We start from the raw sequence: 19,040 nt of genomic DNA, 5'->3' as shown, positions 1-19,040 counted from the left end.
TAGTATGGATGAAAACTTATCTGCAGCCCACTCATGAGCCAAATATTTGTGAGAGACGATAAATAAATGAGAAAATCCTCAGGTCCTCTTTAAGAGGACCTGAGGAATTTTAATCATTTCTAGTTAATATCAACAGTGACCCTTGTCGTTCTAAAAAAATTAGTCACTACCCCGGGAGGTCACTAAGTTAAAGATATTGTATATTTTATTGGACAAATCTAAAAGTACTTTTCTATGAGAAGAAAAATCTTTGATGTCTTTATTTAAGTTTTAGAGCATTTATTTTTATCATAAGTTTTATTTCAAAATTTTTCATACAATTTGCACAAACAAATATTGAATTTGGTAAAATAAAAAGAACAGATATTGATCATTAGGGAGGCTACCAAGTAACACTTTTTGATGAAGAAATCTGCTTTCACCTAAACAAATATTCAATTTTGTTCAACAAAATTTTAGAACAGATCCTGCTCAGTAGGGAGGCCGCCAATTAATACTTTTTGATGACTAAATTATATTCAAATCTTTAGTTTGACTCTTTTTTAGTAAGACCTTTGCTTCTTAGGAATGCATCTCTACTAGGCTCACGTCCAAGAAAATCTACTAGCATGTCATAAGCATCCTATGAAATAAACAATATAAAAATTAAACCAAATAAGTACTCAATCAATGTACAGTAAACTCCCGATTATCCGCGGAATTGGGTGGCACAAGTGCCGCGGATAATAAAAATCGTGGATAACCGCAAAAAGACTGAAATGGGGGACAAATCAGGTAAAAATTGTCCTATCTCAAATTCTTAATGATGCATAACACTTTCTGCAAACAGCGAAAATATATATAGAGTACAGTGTTTTGTATTTTTGCACAACCGAACTTAACGTCATAACAAACAAGTGTATGTACAATGAAGAACGCACAAAAATAATAATAATAAAATTAAATTAAATCAATCAATCAATCAAGCAAAACAACTGAGAGTAAATTTACAATTTTTCAAAAAAAAAAAAAAAAAAAAACAGCCAATGGTATTCGCTTTTTACTGCAAAAATACATGTTCGTGATTGAGTCGCGGATAATCGGGAGTCTTATGTATCAGGGTACAAAAGAAATATAATTAAATGCACAAAGTTGAGCCATACTATCACAGCACAACACAATCATTGCAACACAGAAAAACATGTAAATTCATTACTTAAACTTAAAGGACTAAAAGGTTCAATGCATATAAGTGACATTAGTTGTAACAATGACTGTGTCTGCTTATTTTTACCCTAATAACCATTTTGAAAACATTTCTAAATGATTACAGAATAACGTTCTTAGTCTACAAAGATATTTTTCGCAAGAAAAACCAGGCATTTCAATAGGCCAAATAGTTTCAATATCTACCTTAGTTCCTCCAGGTTTTAAAATTGAATTTCTGTATTTCATGCCAGCTTCTGCATTAAACAAATTTCCATTTTTAAAGACAGTGTCGAACATATCCATAGAATACACCTCGCTCCACTGTAATAGAAATCAACATTACTAAATTGTTTAAAAGTAGTATTGCTTTTTAATTCAATTCTTGTTTCAAAAAATGCACCATCAATCACAAATTGATACTCAAATACATGAAAAATTTAACTTCAGTACACTAATTATTTCTGCAAGACTTACAAAAAGTATTCTTTAAGATCCTTGCCAAATGCATTTTAAATTCTCTTTCTGCTTGTATTCTACCATTCTTAAGTAGATTTACCTTTATGCCCAAATACCAACTGGACTGATGCCAAATACAAATACAGTAAAACTTCTTTTAAAGGCCACTCTTATTTAAGGGCCATCTCTATCAAGGGCCTATATTTTTATGAGCGAAAATGATCCCAAGATATTGTTAATTTTACTCCCATTAGAGGCTTCATGACATCTGCTTCCTTTCTTATTAGGGTCCTTTTTTTTTTTGAAAAAAAAAAAAAAAGTTTTTCAAAAGCTGACTTTGTAAAGGAAGGCCCTAATTGTTCACAAAAACAACTGTAAATGAAGCAAAGATAAACATTAAAATTTGAATTCTAATAATTTTACATTATGCATCACATATTGATAATTACATATGATCCTTAAGTTGATTATTATATTCAAATAACAGTTTTTAATTTTGATTTTTTTTCCTGCCCAAACACCTTAGTATGATATTCTTCCTTTATTTATCAGTACTTGTTCTCTACTCAATTTCAACAACCAATCATGCATTTATTTAAAATTTAGAAATTTAAGTTACACATATCTTCTGTACATGTCATACATACTAACTGCTGCTGTAGGAAAAACTATGCAGCACAAAATTAAATTTGCAATATTATATAGGGTGGCTACACAAAAAAAAAAAAAAAAAAACAATTTCTTTTTAAATCTATATTTATGCAGAAGTATTATACTTACAAATATAATTGATGTATGCAAATAACTACAGACTATTTAATTTTTATGTTTGCTGTACAAATGCTCACTATGTGCCTCTTATTGACACACATCCAGGTGGTATTTCTTATTTATTCCACATATTTTGTACCATGATTGCATCAATGTCCCCAGTCGTAAGATTTAACACTGTGTGATTTTTTTCCTTTGGGCACATATTAAAGACATTATTTATGAACCTCATCTACCAAAAGTGATAGAAGAGCTGAAGAAACGGATCAGTGATGCAGTGTTGTACATTGACGCGATCAAGCTGCAAAATATGTGGAATAACCTGTCATGTTACCAAGGGGGCACACATAGAACATTTGTAGAGTGAGCATAAAACTTGCAAAGTTTGGTTGTTTCTTTGTAAGTATAACACTTTGAATAAATTTGGTTTGGAAAATGAATGATTCTTTTGCAGTAACTTTATTCAGTTTTTTTTTTAAACTGACATCATTAAATAAAACATTTATCCAATTTTTCAAACATTTTTTTCAATGAAAAATAAATAAATGCAAACAATTCAACATTATTTAGCAGGGTTGAGTGAGTTAAATCAACCAGCTTTAAATCGTGATTTAAATCAGTTGATTGTTTTAAAAAAATCATTGAGTAAAATCATGATTTTTAAAGATTAAAATTTTAGAAGTTCAGAAGAATGAATTTGATGGACATGAAATTCAGAGTATTTAGTTTAGAAAATACCATAAACAAACAGCTATTAATTATAAACGGCCCTACCAAAAGAAAAAAGAGTGATTGATATTGTTGTTGAATGAAGTGAATTGAAACTGAAGAAGAAAAAAAAATATAGCAATAAAATTAAAAAGAAAATAACTTGCAAAAGATAAATGAAACAAGAAGTTTCTTTTCAATGCAATTAAGCAGAAGAGATTAGATTGGGTATTTATCTGTTAGGAATAAAGCTATTAATTTTTTTATTTAAAAATCAACACTTATCATACAATCCTTTCCAACTTCCATTTAATCAAAACAGTGAAAGAAATATGCATATATCAATAAGACAAGAATTCTAAAAAAAAAAAAAAAAAAATGTGCTTTTCAGTCCTTGATCAATTTTATTAGATTTAAAAGTCAAGAAGCAGGTTTTTTCTTTTTTTTTTATTTTAATCATGCATTTTGTTTTCAGGTTTTTTTTTTTTAAATTTCATTATTTGGGGAAAATAATACAATGCTCTATGTTATTTTTATTCTGTATTTCCCCAGTTAACATAATTCTTACTCTGCATTATTTTAAAACTTATTATTATTATTTTTTTTTTTTTTAGAAAAGGGGAAGATGTTTTGATTGTTAAGAAATGTATGAGAAATAGACCCATCTGCATAAGGGTCTTTATATTGTAGCAAGTTTTTGTCAAATTCAGATATGCACACGCAGTTCATGGTTGCCAGATGTCAAGGGCGCTGATATAGGAGGGCAAATGGGGGCTTAATCCCCCCCCTAGAAATTAGAACTTCCTTGCTTTCAGTACTTTTTTCTTTGCAAAAATGTAAAAATATTTCTTCTCCAGCCGTTAAAGAATAATTTATTAAAAATGCCAAACTTTATAAACTCTAATCTGTACTGAAAGCGGTTTCTATGGGGAAAATATCCAGCTAAACCACGGGGAAAATATCTGAGGCCCCCCCCCCCACCCTTAAAATTTTGCATATGGGCGCCCACGCCAGATGTGGCTAAAGTTATTTTTCCAGGTGCATTTTTAAAGGTTAGTTTAGCTATTTTCGCTATTTTTTTCATGGTTGATTGTGCTTATGGGACATTATATACACATTACGTTTATATCACTGTTTAAAGTAATTCCATGTGACAAAATTAAAACATTTTTCACAAATGTGAATAGGTTTTGATAATTTTTATTGTCTTTAGGCAGAGTAGAAAATATCTAATCTTGCAGACTCACATTTAAAATCAGACACTTCCTTTTTAATCTGTCGGCATTCAACAAATTTAGAAAATTCTGATTTTACTTTATTAGCACGCAGGGTTCACTGATATATATCAGTCGATATCTATCATGATATATATCCGATTTTTATTTTGAAAATGTCATGATATTTTGATATTTACGATATTTATTTTTCCACTATAGTATTTTCAATATAAAAAGTATAGAAATCATAGTAAAATTGTTCCTTTGTTATTAAAAGTAACCAAAAAGTTATGTACTATATTTTTATGATGCATAATACATCATTAATATAACCAAGTAATATAGTATTTCTTTTTTACTTGTATTTTATATTCATAAAATTATTAGCAATGTAACAATTTTAATTCATTTTAAAAGTGCCTAATTAAATTTTAAACATTGTTGGGAAAAAAAGAAAATGTCTCATGACTGTGCACCGACTAATGCATGTTATTTATTTCTGAATCATATAACTGTAAAAGTAGTTGACAAAAGAAAAAAATGAGTAAAACAGCTAATGCTAAATTAACTCCAATTGATAGAAATGTAAAATGAAATATTAGATATAAACAATGAAAGAATCATTAATTGTAAGTCTACATATTACAATAACAATATAAGAACTTAAAGAGTGATTTGAGGACACATTTACTATTTTGAAGACTTGAGATTGTTTACTTGAAAATATCGGAGAGATATCAAAATATCCGATATATATCAAAATGTCGGATATTTTCGAACCCTGAAGAAGTGGTGGCTGTCATTTAATTATAATCAACAAAGCTATATAAAGCAATTTCTGTCTTCTTATTAATACTGGATGAATGAGAAGTAGATATGATGGTTGGGGATAGGCTGCTTATGCTTCTAACTAACTTAAAACATAGGGATTTCTTTCCATCAATTTTTGCGTATTTTTTTGTAAAATTGAGAGACATTCTTTTCTAAAATTAGATCTAACAGTATCTGATTCTTTACTTTCTTTAAGACTACATCTTGCTGAAAAACCAATGTCCACATCTGTAAATGGTAATTGATTACATTTCTGGTGGAGATCAATTTTCACTAACTTCATTGCAGAATTCATCTTCTCTATAACAGAACTTTGAAGAAAGGGCTTCATTAAATTGTTAAGCATCAAATACATCTCTTCAGACAGGAAAAGGGCCATTGGTTTACCAGCCTGGAATCTTATTAAAAAACCTGGCAATTCTGATGCCACCAAAATCAAGAAACCCAACTTTGCTTCCAAAAGTTAACAGCATATCGATTTCACTGTGCCATAAGTATTTGTATTGATTCGGTTCAACATTTGCAACCTCTGCCTTTTGAACAAAGATTTTTAAGTGTGGCAAAATGGCTAAAGCCCTTTGTGCAACAGCTGGGCTCTATATCTATCAAATCAAGCAAATTTTCAGTAGAAAAACTTATTTAGGTCCCAGGATTTAAATGCTGCTTTAAAAGCATCATGGACAGTATGGAGAACACAGGGTAGAATATCCAAAAGAGATTTAGAGTCAAAATTCTCTTGTAATGCATTAAGGTTAAGGAAAGAAATATTTTCTTTTAGAAATTTCCAGTTGCATAAACTTCTGACCAAATTAATTTTGCGAAATTGCAAAAAAAAAAAAAAAAAAAAAAAAAAAAAAAAAAAAAAATCTTTTGAAACTGGTTATAATTTAAAAATAATTCCAGGTTTTTTGCACACAAAAGTAAAGACAACCTGTTATATATTAAAAAAGAATTATCTGATTAAGACAGCTAACTTGAACAGTTTAATTTATTAGCATCAAATACTACATAAATGCATTTGAATTTCAAAAATTCTATTCAAATCAAAAAATAGTGATTTTTATCAACCCTGTTATTTAGTACTTACTAAGTATCCATAGTACCGTGCATCATAACCACCAGCAAGATGTCCAAAAGCAGAAGGCATAAAAGTTTCAGAAGGAACTTCAATATTTAGCACATCACGATTGATAGCATAAAACATTTGCCTCAAGTCACTCTAATTAGAAAGCAAAAGATAAGTAACAATTTTCCACTAAATGTTCATAACTACAATTAATTAAAAATTTTCCTTTTACACAAAAATTTGACACAATGAAATTAGTATGTATACACCATAAAGAAGTTAAAACATTTCTTCTTTTTCGTCAATTTTATAACTTTCACTCAATCTGGTTGCATAATAAAGTTAGTAAGTTGTGGCCACAACGAAACTTAGTTCAATATATTTTATGTGAATACTTAGTACAGTCGGACCTTGATATAAGGTCACCCCTCAGGATATCCCAAAACAGATCTTACAGGTGGGATGACCTTTTAACTGATTGATTTATATTTGTTAATAAATAAGCATGTATATACATTGATTCTTCATAAAATTTAATGCATTCAAATAATTCAGTTAAATAGGTTATAATAGTTTAATCTACACTTAAATCAAAAATAATTTCGGAATCAATAAGAAATTTTGAGAGGAAAAATTTTCATTTCGAACAAAGTTGCATACAGATATGCCCAAGCAATGTATTGATGCATAACTAACCTAACTAAAAATTATCAATAATGCAGGACTGCTGCGATTTTTCTTTAATTTAAGCAAAATGGTTTTTAGTATTTTCCTGAATATTTCCTTTAGCTCTCTCATAGCTAGTCAAAAAATGTCTCAAGACGTGCATACTTGTGTTACTGCTTCATTTTTTAGTATCACTGTTGTTATACTCACTTTCTACTGCTTTATCTACACTTCATGCTACATTAGTAGGAAAAATGACTTTTCACTTTTTTAGGATTGCATAATGTGGAAAATTCTTTGGAAGTGAATCTGTTAGGCACTGAAATCATTCAGAGAAAGTCAAACTAAAGTGACCTTTTGAGTGATTACTGTATTAAAACCTGACCATATATCCCAGGGATGTCCACCTGCCCTCTAAGAGTAAGGGTGCCCCCTCCCAATACTTTAAAGAGCTCCTTCCCCCCCAAAACAGGAAGATATCCCTTTAAACAACCCTCCCCAAAAATGTCAACGGCGCAATCTGCGCCATCCCGTCAGGCAACCCTGTATATCCAATAATACATAACAGATAATTCCTATTTAGTGAGCCAGGACTTCAGAAAAGTGACCTGATACAGTCAAACCTGTCTATAACAATACTCTGGGGGCCGAGAAAAAATATTGTTATAGACAGATCGTTGTAAACAGTTTGAATAAAAAAGTTTCAAATTCAAAAAATATAGTTTTAAACCCTTAGATAGAACTTAAAATGAAAGTTCTGCATAGTAGAAGGTATAAAACTGTGTATCATAGATATTATGAACATCAGTTTATTTCGTAAGAAATTTACAGAAAATTTTGTTTTTCAAAAAAACATGTTAATTTTTTTACCTACTTTTTTTATGCAAATTACATCAAAAACGAATTTTGCTTAAAACATCGTCTTTCTAAATCAAGTGGAATCTGTCCTCTAGAAATGAAAAATGGTTCGAAACTGACGGCCAAAAGATTTCAAACAGCTGTACACATTTCAATCCTCGCTTCATCCCCCTCTTTTGACTCCTCAGCTACAAAATGATAGACTAACATTAGAAATAATCCATTCTTTTCTTATCTCACATTCCAGACATTATGGAGTCGTTTTCTGAGAAAGAAGAAAAAAAATCAGGTTCTTCAACCAGCTTACTTGAGAGGAAAAAATATCGTTGTAGACAGGTTTTGTTAGAAAATGATTACTGTTGTACCCAGTTTAAAATGCGTCGAGTAAATATGGAAATATCGTTGTAGGCAGGTTTATCTTTATCATAAAAATTCCTTTTGTGTTGAATAGTCCATTCATTGAGGATGGCTATAGGCTATATAACATCATGCTATGACTAATAGGAGTGGAGCAGCAATAAAAAATACAGTATACCCCCGATTATCCGTGTGCGGATTATCCGGTTTGTGGATTATCCGTGCATCATTTCGGAATCGCACTTTTCTAAAGCTTCGATGATGTTATCGATAATATCGGTAACAGCATTCAGGAAGTTAAAGAAATCAAAGGTTTCGAATCAGTTGACGCTGAAAATGTTGAAGAGTGGTTTAAAAGCGACGAATGTGAATCAGGATTTCAATGTCTAACTGACGAAAACATCATTGAACTTGTTACTGAATCAAACACAAGTGATGATACCGACAACGAAGAACATGAAGAAAATACAATTTCACATTCTACTGTTCTACAATCTGTGGAACATTTATTGGATTACATGAGTGAAAGAAGTTACGATTACGGAGAAATAATTGCAGTAAGAAAAATTCGTACGGACATACACAACAATTTAAACAAACAAAGAAAACAAAAATGTATCACCGATTTTTTTTTAAGCAATACATTTCGAAGAAAAGTTCCTGGTTTGTGTGAGTATATATATTATTTAGTTTTTTCTGATTTCCCCTTAAATAGTTACCCTGCATATTCCTTAAACGATTTTTCGGATTATCCGTGTTTTTTGATTATCCATGCTACGCTGCCCGGTGATTAGCACGGATAATCGGGAGTATACTGTATTATGAAAACGGGAAAATTTATATTATAATATAAAATGCTTGGAATGCAAAACATGCGTATCCACAGTGGCTCGACCTGAAAGTGCAGCCTTTGTGATCCAGTGAGCGTAGGTTCGAGTCAGTCTTGAAGCAATCTCAAGGGTACTTTTTAGAGAACATCCGAAAAAATGCTAAAAATGATTTGTAAAAAAATTTATATGACGTATCATTGTCTTATTTTTCTTATTAATTATTTAGTTTAAAACTTTCGGTGTTGTGTTATTGATGTAGGTATCCTCCTTGATTTTGTTCTCTTTGGTCACTTCTAAAAACTCTTTTTCCAGTGAGCTCTGCATCGTGTGAGTTTAATAACTTTACTTCTGGAAAGAGCTGTGGCATCAATCGCAAAAAATGTCTCTGGTGTCGCAAAAAATGTGCCAAGCTCACTTATTAGCACTCCAAAATACAGTTTATTACATGTTATCTGCAATCTTGGGAGTTTTGATTTTGAAAATTTAATCTGTTTGCAATGCTGTATCTGCGTAAAATAAAATAAAGGTGTCAAATTTTAAACCGTGAAAAATCAAATCAGCTTAAAATAAACCCGCGCAAAACTAAGGTCTACTGTATAAAGAATTATTTTCCACCATCTTTCACTCATTTTTGGCTTTCAATACAATTTCACCTCTTTGGCTTTGTTTCAATAACAAAAAATAAATCAAACTACTATTTATTTCCTTGTACTAAACTCTTTTGGGTGGTAAAATCGTATTTTTGACACAGTTTGGCGCAAAAGTCACGAATTTTGCCTTTTTGTATCGGGATAAATCAGAAATTGAAACTGATGCAGATTCTCCCCCTCCCTGTAATATGCTTTTGTACCTAACCCAATTGAGACTTAAATCAAAACAGACAGTTGAGACTAAATTGTGTTTTTCATTAATATTTAGGTTGATGATTAAAGAAATTTAAAATATTGCTTGAACAAAGCTCGAAGAAGGTTAGAAATAGATAACATCAAAAACACAAAACAAGTTTGACATAGAGAATTTAATTGAATATGAATTAGCTTGAAATATTTTATGTATAAGGGATATAAGTGACAAAATTAAGAATTTGGAGATAACCAGTACAAATAGTAGGTGAACCTCTCCTCTCTATTGGGGCAAGAGTATTGAATTGTACTAGTAGCTGGTAGGTGTTTCTATACAGCATGATTTTGGAAAAAATTTCAATGAAAGCCTACCTAGGAACTTATCTTTACACGCCTTTTATTCAAACCTTGAATACATCCACTTACATTTCTTCGCTTCTCACTGCCTCAATTAATCAAATGAAAAGACAACACTATTTCATATTAAACATACTAACAAGTGCAGTCCATTAGAACCTTATGTAAGTACCATACCTTAAATGAAAGTTATTGCTTGCTGAATAGCTCAAGCAAAGAGTAAACTATATGCTAGCTTCGCGGAGGGAAATGTGCCTATGCACAATCATTATTTTGGGAACCCCAAAATGTTTTCATTTTAATTTTGTTTCATTTTTTGACATTCTGAAAGTGGTTAAGTCAATCAGCAGTTCAGATAAATGAGTGGAGTTCTACTGCAGCAAAATAGGCACCTATAAAATATTATAAGAGGATAACAGTGAAACATACCTCAGGTTCAGAATGAATCTTGAGATCATACATTGCAAGGACTACTTGTCTTAAATTGAGATAGCCTACATTAGCTAGTTTTGAGTTGACTAACAAATGTATTATATCATGAGGTATTTCGCTTTTATCAGAGTAGTGAGCTGACATCCTTTTTAATGATTCTACTTCCCAACACCAATTTTCTAGCATTTGTGACGGAGCTTCTATAAAATCTCTTTCAACTCTTCTAAAAGAAAAAAAGAATTTCAACATATAGCAAAATCAATATATGTAAATTAAATATTTTCAATAAAATAAGCAATTGTTTATGGAAATTACAACATCAAGTCGTTTCTCTTACTCGAGTTTCGATTGGAACATGTTAAAATTAGACACAGTTTCTACAAACTGAAGAAGAAGAAGCTCTAACACATTCTGAAACAATTTCCTAATAACAATATTGGTCAACAATGCATTTGAATGAAATCAAAGTGGTGGCTTGAAGTTTTTGTTTCAGCTCTTTTTTATATGGCAAATTTGCGTTTATACATTGTTCTTGGTATATATTTTTTTCTATTAAACGTTGAAGTTTGATTTTGGCATTAGGCTTAAAAGTGAAATTTGCTCGGGGCAGGTTATGACAATTTACAGACAGGAAAATAAGGAAGCAATTTAACAAATAGAGAAATGAAGAAAAGAATAAATTAGAAAATATTTTTTGCTAATTTATTCATAGTGGTTTCATTTATTGGACAATATGCATTGTTTATGGGATTTCTTGGAAATTTATTACTTAAGCTTTTATCTGATGGAATTATGTAATTAATTTTGGCTCTAGGTGTTATTTTGTCTAGTTTGTTTTGTTAATTTACATTTTTTGCTATTGCTTTCCTCGGATGACTTTTCATCCAAGAGTTCACTCTTCTTTGCATTGAAAAAGGGGTTCTTTGTAACTCTGAAACACGTGTCTGTAGCAATCAATTTTGGTGCATTAAAATGTTAGTAAATCATTCACTTAATTTTCAAGCATACAGGTATTTATTTGTTATTCTAGAATTAGTAAATTTGAATAAAAATGACGATTATTTTAAATGTTATTACTTCAAAAAGTACTATTAAAAATTCAAATGAAATTTCTTAAAATAAATTTTTGCAACATTATCAAACAAATTGTAATGCTTGAATTTAAATAGGATGTATGATCCCTCAGAATAAGTTCCTGGATTCATCAGTGAAACCACTGCCTATCCATTACACACATATGTTCGTCTACATAATTTTATTATTTTATGGAGGGTGACTTATCCCCCCTTGGCTTGGCTACTGTGCCACTTTCAAACAAACAGCTCTAATAGAACAAACACATTGTCATTGAAGTTTTATTATTTTAATTTATGGAAACTTAAAATCACTTCAAGGTCAGCAACCCAATCAAAAAAATGAAATCAGCATAACATTTTTTATAGACTTTCTATAGTTCTTATTTACATGCAATTTTCTCTTTAGTTAGAACTCAGGCTAGACAAAATGAGAAGTGCAATGAAATTATATAATTTTTCAAACTTTGATTTCTGCATGCAAACTAAATGCTGCCCTGATTTCTTTCATCGGCTAAGGGTGCCACAGGCAGAGGAGGCAAGAGGATATGTCCCCTTGTTCCTCTATGCCAGCATGGGCCTGCATAAGGCTGAGACTAGACCCCATTTTGCACACTGGTGAAAGGCAGAATTGCCAAAGCAGCCTTCAATGACAATTGAAAATATTCATATCTCAAACTACACTAAAATTTCATTTAATGGCACTGATCTAAAGATTTTTCTATGCAGAAACTATCAAAAGATTCTTCTAGTGCAAAAAGACTGGAAAAGGATGTCTGTGACTTGCTCAAATTTCATTTATTGTGTGCTCTTCATCATATTTCCCTCTGCAGTCACATAGTGAAAACCTAGTCTATAACAGTAAATGAAGTAAGAGGTGGTTTTTATCCTTTTTTTATCCATATTTCAAAAGTATTTCCTTTTTATAATGTTTTAGTGAATATTGTGAGCGCTATGCAGTCTTGCCAGATTGGGGGAAATTTCCCCATTTTGGGGAAATCTGGTGCTCTCTGGGGAAATTTTGGGGAAATGGGTTTTGAGGGGAATTCCTTGGGGAAAAATTTTTTCTTGGGGAAAACTGGGGGAAAAAACCTCAAGGAAAAAAGAATTTTTTTCGTATTTAGATTCGCGTCAAGACGTAGTAGTTATATTGTTTGTATCAAACAGCGTAGGTTTAGCTTTGCTCAACTTTATGGAATTCGCATTTCGCATTATATGGAATATTATGCTACGGAATTTGCATTAATGTTCTGTGTGAGTAACTATTTGATACGTGAAAAATAACGTTGAACGGGTAAAAATAAGTGTGATGAAGAATGTTCTTGGATAAGTTTAAATGTACATACAGAAGCAGAGTAGTAAATGCATGTAGAAAAAAAACAACATTTGGCTATTTCTTATCTTTCGGTCAGGCGCTTGTATTTATGACTAGTGGCACCTGCATGGCTTTGCCTGTAGTAGAAAATTAAAAGGTCTTTTGGTTCCCCTGTATATTTAAACAATGCGTGATAAATTTCTCTCCAATTGGCTTGCCCACGTTACGGTTCCACGTTATGATAGCTTGGTAATTTACTCATCCATCTTATGATAATTTTGCTGGGGAAAATGTTCTTAAAATTGGAATATAAAAGAACAAAATCAAATTTTCGAAAAATCGCTTTAAGGTGCACACCCCTATGCTACAAACTAATATTTTTCCAAATTTCATGAAAATCGGCCGGAACGGTCTAGGCGCTATGCGCATCACAGAGATCCTGATCGACAGAGAGATATCCAGACAGAGAAACTTTCTGCTTTATTATTAGTACAGATAAAGAAAGATAAAGATAAAGAAGAAAAAAAAAAGGGAAAAAAAAAAAAAAGTTGGGGAATTTTATAAGAAAATTTGGCTATTTGGGGGGAAAATTTTTTTTCAAGAGACAAAAATATTAGAGGAAGTCGATTCATTTTCTGAAAATATTAGTAGAAAAATAATTTTTGAATTTGGGGAATTTTGGTAGAAAACATCGCTTTTTGGGGAAAAATTGGAAGGGAATTGGGGAAATATGGATTTGACCATCTGGCAACATTGACGCTATGTATGCAAGGTAAGAATGCAAGCTTCACATAACCATTGAGTTAGGCGGTAAACAATTAAAAAAACGCTGCTTCAGATTATGGTGATCAAACTAACGTGTTTCAGTTTTATTTGATTGCTAATTTTTCGTCTCAAGCGTTAGACACATTTTATGTTCAACTGATTGAATTTTGTCTAAGAATTAACATTACTACAATTATCTTCAAGTTTAGAAGTTAATTTTTTTATGTTTTTATGAAGAAGAAGACCAAATGTAAGATACAAAAGTTTTTGTTTGACTTAGGTCAGAAGTTAACAAGATTTTGTTCCAATGAGGCATAAAGCTGTTCTATAAAACTTGTAAACATGAAAATACTGTGTTCCCCCCCCCCCCAAATTAAGCAAAAAACTGATTGTTCTGAATAAAAAGTTTTAGATTCAGTTCGTTTTTTACTGTCACAACTTGCCTCCAGTGGTGAAAAACCACCCCCTGGCAACTGTAGTGCCTACAGAATCCATTTGTTCCCAGTCAGTCCCAGTTCTCCTACTATGCTTTAATGCTTTTCAAGAGTACAAAAGAATTTAAGAATTTATAAAAAAACTAAAAGCTAATTAAAAAATTATACATTTAAGTAGTAACGCTTTTAACATGAGTACTAGAGCACATTCCATTTCTGTTTAGTTATTAAAAAGGATTGATTATTTAAGAATCACAGAAGAGAGTCATGTTGTGTCTACATCACATTTTTGTCTTAAACAAACCAAGCATAATAGTGGAAATGTTTTTTAATGATTTAACAATTAGAATTCAGTCAGAGTCTAATTTCAGTACAGACAAATAATCTAAACAAACTCACGAGAAATAAGCAAATTCTTGTCTCTTGCAAATATTATGCATTACATGGCCAAATTCATGAAAGAATGTCACAACCTATGATTAAAAAAATATATATACAATGAAAGTTTTTGCAAATTATTATTAAAGTATCTATCAAAAAGTGAAAGTTATGGTTATTTTTAAATAAAGTTACTTACTTCTTGATGATCTAATAAGGATGGTTTATCAGCAAGAGGTTTTGTAAAATTAGCAACCATTGCACAAATAGAAATCTGCCTCGAACCATCTGCTAAAAGACAAGTTGGCTAAAGGAGAATAAAGACAGGGTTACTATTTACATTAGGGTTGGTGATGTAGGAATTTCTACATCGTGATGCATTGCCAACCATACTGCAACGTTGTGATGTACTTCAAGCATTTTAAATGCAAAAAATATTACACTCCACATTCCTGCTATAATTACATCTAAAAGTAGTGACTGTACAAATTTAACAAATTTTAATAGACTGCATATTAGAGTCAAATTTTTAAATCTGGGGGAAAAAAATCAAATAAATTTTTTAAAAAGTAAAAAAATAAAAATTAATAAATATATAAGAAAAAATATCAACAAATAAAATAAGTCAGAATAAATAAATAAAGAGCCTAGAATTTCGAATGGTGAGTCTTACTATTCCAAAGCAGCTTTGAGAAAGCCCACAAATATGTCATGTAACAAGTCCAACTGAATTCAGATGCTTCTCTACATGGATGATGGAGTAGGGGGATGTGGGGCAAAGTGAAATGGTTAAGATGACCAAGTTTTTTTAAATTGAACAAATCAGAAATTTGTTTTGAAAATTACAGAACACAAAGAAAGAATATTGCATTTTCTTGTGTTGAAACAGTATTCTTCATTTTTGGCAGTAAATTTAAGTCATAAAAAAAAAAAAAGGAAAATTTTCACTTTTTTTTCATGTGATTAAGTGAAAAATAAGATATTTTTCAAATGAAATATTTTCTATTTGATTATAAAACATATTTTTGATCAAAAGAATCGGTAAATAAAAGACGAATTATTAAATGAATAAATCAATTGATATATGAAGAAAAATAAATGAGTGAGTAAAAGAATGAATGAATAAGAAAATAAGTGAATGAATAAATAAGTTAATTACTAAATGAAGGAATGTAAATGAATTAATTAATAAAGAAAATGTAACTGATTTAGATTAAATGACTGAGCGAGTAAATGAAACAAACTATTTCACTTTGCCTCATTGACTTTGCGCCTTATGTATTGGGTGAGTGCAAAAGTTCGTGCGGAGTTGCAATAGATGGCGTTAGAACGGGCGTAACGTGTTGTCATTAATACCACTATCTACGTAAGTCAGATCGTTGGAAAGGTGACATGTGCAGCTTTCATTCCAATCAAAATAATTTGTGCAGATACAAACTGCTTCGAGAAAGATTACTTTTAAAATGAGTGTTGATAAAGTGCATTTACGGCATGTTATGCTTTACGAGTTTCGGAAGGGAATAAACGTTGCAGCAGCCGTAAAAAACATTCAAAACGTTTATCAAGATCAAGCACCAGCTAAACGAACTGTGGAAAAATGGTTCGCAAAATTTCGTTGCGGAGATTTTAAGCTGGAAGACGAGCCACGCTCAGGTCGACCTTCCGACATTGATGACGACGTTTTGCGTTCTTTAGTTCAGAATACTCCGCGAATTTCAACAGAGGAAGTTGCTACAGCACTTAACGTTGACCGATCAACCGCTTTTCGGCGTTTAAAAAAAATTGGATTTGATTTAAAGCTCGATATATGGGTGCCCCATTTGTCGACCGAGAGCAACAAAATCCAGCGAATTTCTGCTGCCATATCTTCACTCGGGCGGCTCAAAAACGAGCCGTTTTTGGATCGATTAGTGAGGGGCGATGAAAAATGGGTCCTGTACAACAACGTTCAGCACAAACGCACATGGAAACAGGCAGGTGAACATGGTGACGCAATGGCAAAGGCCAGTTTGCACCCGATGAAGGTGATGCTCTGTGTTTGGTGGGATTGCAAGGGTATAATTTATTTTGAGTTTCTCCCCGCCGGCCAAACGATTGATTCGGACAAGTACTGTCGTCAATTAACTAATCTGAACCGAGAAATCAAACAGAAACGTCCGAGTTTGTCAAATCGCAAAGGCGTAGTCTTTCATTAAGATAACGCTAGACCACACGTTTCAAGACAGACGCTACGCAAACTGAACAGCCTGAAATGGGACGTCCTAACTCATCCACCGTATTCTCCTGATATCGCACCATCGAATTATCACTTATTCCGGTCATTGCAAAATCATTTAAATGGAAAAAAACTTGACTCTTTGAATGCCTTACAAAACGTCGTGTCTTCGTTCTTCGAATCTAAACTACGCAGTTTTTATGATCGGGGCATCCGTATGCTGCCAGAACGTTGGAAGAAGATTATAGACAACGATGGAGAATATATCATTGATTGAATAAAGAGTTTTGCTTGCCTAATCACTGTATGACTTTCTTTCACAAACTCCGCACGAACTTTTGCACTCACCCAATACTTGACTAATTGCACAATTTATTTAAAGTACAAACAAGCTCAATATTAACTAAATTTTTGCTGCATTGAATATTAGGAGGTCTTAGTTAATATTTCAAATGCTAATAACAAGAACTTTATCATTTTATAGTAACAAAAATAATTTTTGACTTACAACAAAATGTTGCAATATGAGTACCAATTTTTTAAAATTACCTGTATTACCAAATGCTTTAATCTTCGGTGGTATTTTTTTCCTGACTGGAATAGATTAAATATGGTACTATATAGTTAAAATAATACCAGATAGGTGGAGCTAAAAGCAGAGTAAATATTTTACCTTTTCACTTTGCCCCATGTTCCCCTAATTTCCATTTTTATCGGATTAAAGTTACTTTGGTTGAAAACTATCTCAATGCATCTCAGAAGCATTATTGGCTAATAAAAATGATTAGAATGTAGCAGCAATTGCATTGAGAAAAAACACAAAAACAATACTGATCAGAATGTAGCAGCAACTGCCTTCAGAAAAAACACAAAAACAATGATGATCAGAATGTAGCAGAAATTGAATTGAGAAAAAATCCAAAAATAATGTTGCAAAAGTACTAGTCAGACCAAGAAATTAAGGTAGTTAAATAAAATGGTATTAAAGAGAAAACAAATTGTAATTGCTGAAAAAACAAAACAGCAAGCATATTTTCTTAAACTTACCTGTATACTACAGACTGCTGCATGACCATATTTTCCTGGTCGAGGAAAAAGATCCAAGTAGAAATAACCGAGAAGTGTTTGATGCTCAGAATCATGGACACTGTACTGAAATAGAGATGGATGCAAATTAAGCATAAATATATATTTTTGCTCAACATATTTTCAATTAGGGATGACCTGAAAAACATACTTTGCAAAAAAATAAATATTTGGTTAAATTTCTAACCGAATATTTTACTGAATACCAAATACTCAATTATAATTTCTTTACTGTAATATTTGTATCTTACTTTTATGCTGATTTAAAACAGAAACTGCTTATCTGTTTTGTGAAAGGTAAATACAATTCCATTTAACATTATAAATTTATATTAATCCTAAATCCCTTGTCTGCATTAAGTACAACTGAGCAAATCCATGTCATATCAATGAAAAAAAGTAAGATTTGACCTTATCATTTCTGATTTTAATAAAATTCGGCATGAAAGACAAGACAAGGTAAGTAATCCTATTAATTTTTAGATTGCTACTTGAAAAACTGTTTAAAACAAAAGCTTGTAAAAAAATTCAAAATGTGCAAAAAGAAAAAAGAAAAGTGTGTTCTTACAAATGACTTACTTTTCTGCTAACAATAGAGAAAGAAAATTTAAAAACCATCATTAAGTTAAGAAATATCATTTTTTATTGATATAATTACATGACTTTCTTATGATAGATTTAAGTTTTAAGGTCATTCACCTTGACTTTTGATGTGGAATATCACAAAACATGCCCTCTCAGAAAAAAAAAAAAAAACATATTTTCTGCAGTTACATTATTTCTGCAAAAAATTATTATTTTAATTTTTTGGGAGCATTATCATGATATGTACATATTTTGGCGAAGCAATGAGGAAACAAAAATTCATCAATTACTTAGGTATACTTTCGATATACTTGAAAAGAGGAATTGATCTCTTCTCTAAATAGAGACAGGCATCTGATCCTTGCTAACAGAATGGTGCTTAAGAATTTTTTTTTTATAGCATGCTTCAAGAAGAAATAAATGTTTCTTCAACATCAAAATGAACAGTCCACAACAAAGAAAACATTATAATAAAATAAAGGAAGTATATTCAATACATACTAATTTTACATCTTCATGCCAAACTTCAGCATTTTCTATTTCTTTAAATTTCAAACTCAGCAACTCCTAGAGTAATTTATACACATTATTAGTGTTTCAAAAAATAATT

General features: G+C 31.2%; 1 protein-coding gene across 1 annotated transcript in view; it reads right to left on the bottom strand.

The window, feature by feature from the left end:
* Window positions 1-276: 276 nt before the first annotated feature.
* LOC129216964 (thimet oligopeptidase-like) overlaps window positions 277-19,040 on the bottom strand; it is a 45,379-nt gene continuing 26,615 nt past the window's right edge. Inside the window, exons 9-16 of the mRNA XM_054851187.1 lie at window positions 18,932-18,997; window positions 17,807-17,911; window positions 14,744-14,851; window positions 14,566-14,639; window positions 10,577-10,802; window positions 6,259-6,390; window positions 1,393-1,509; window positions 277-622 (exon numbers count right to left, since the gene is read on the bottom strand). Of these exons, the coding sequence (XP_054707162.1) occupies window positions 527-622; window positions 1,393-1,509; window positions 6,259-6,390; window positions 10,577-10,802; window positions 14,566-14,639; window positions 14,744-14,851; window positions 17,807-17,911; window positions 18,932-18,997 (924 nt within the window). The 3' untranslated portion in view covers window positions 277-526. The remainder of the gene's footprint in view (window positions 623-1,392; window positions 1,510-6,258; window positions 6,391-10,576; window positions 10,803-14,565; window positions 14,640-14,743; window positions 14,852-17,806; window positions 17,912-18,931; window positions 18,998-19,040) is intronic.

The sequence above is a fragment of the Uloborus diversus genome, chromosome 2, assembly GCF_026930045.1.
Source record: "Uloborus diversus isolate 005 chromosome 2, Udiv.v.3.1, whole genome shotgun sequence".
In the NCBI taxonomy this organism is placed as follows: Eukaryota; Metazoa; Arthropoda; class Arachnida; order Araneae; family Uloboridae; genus Uloborus; species Uloborus diversus.
This window is presented reverse-complemented; position numbering and strand designations above follow the sequence as displayed.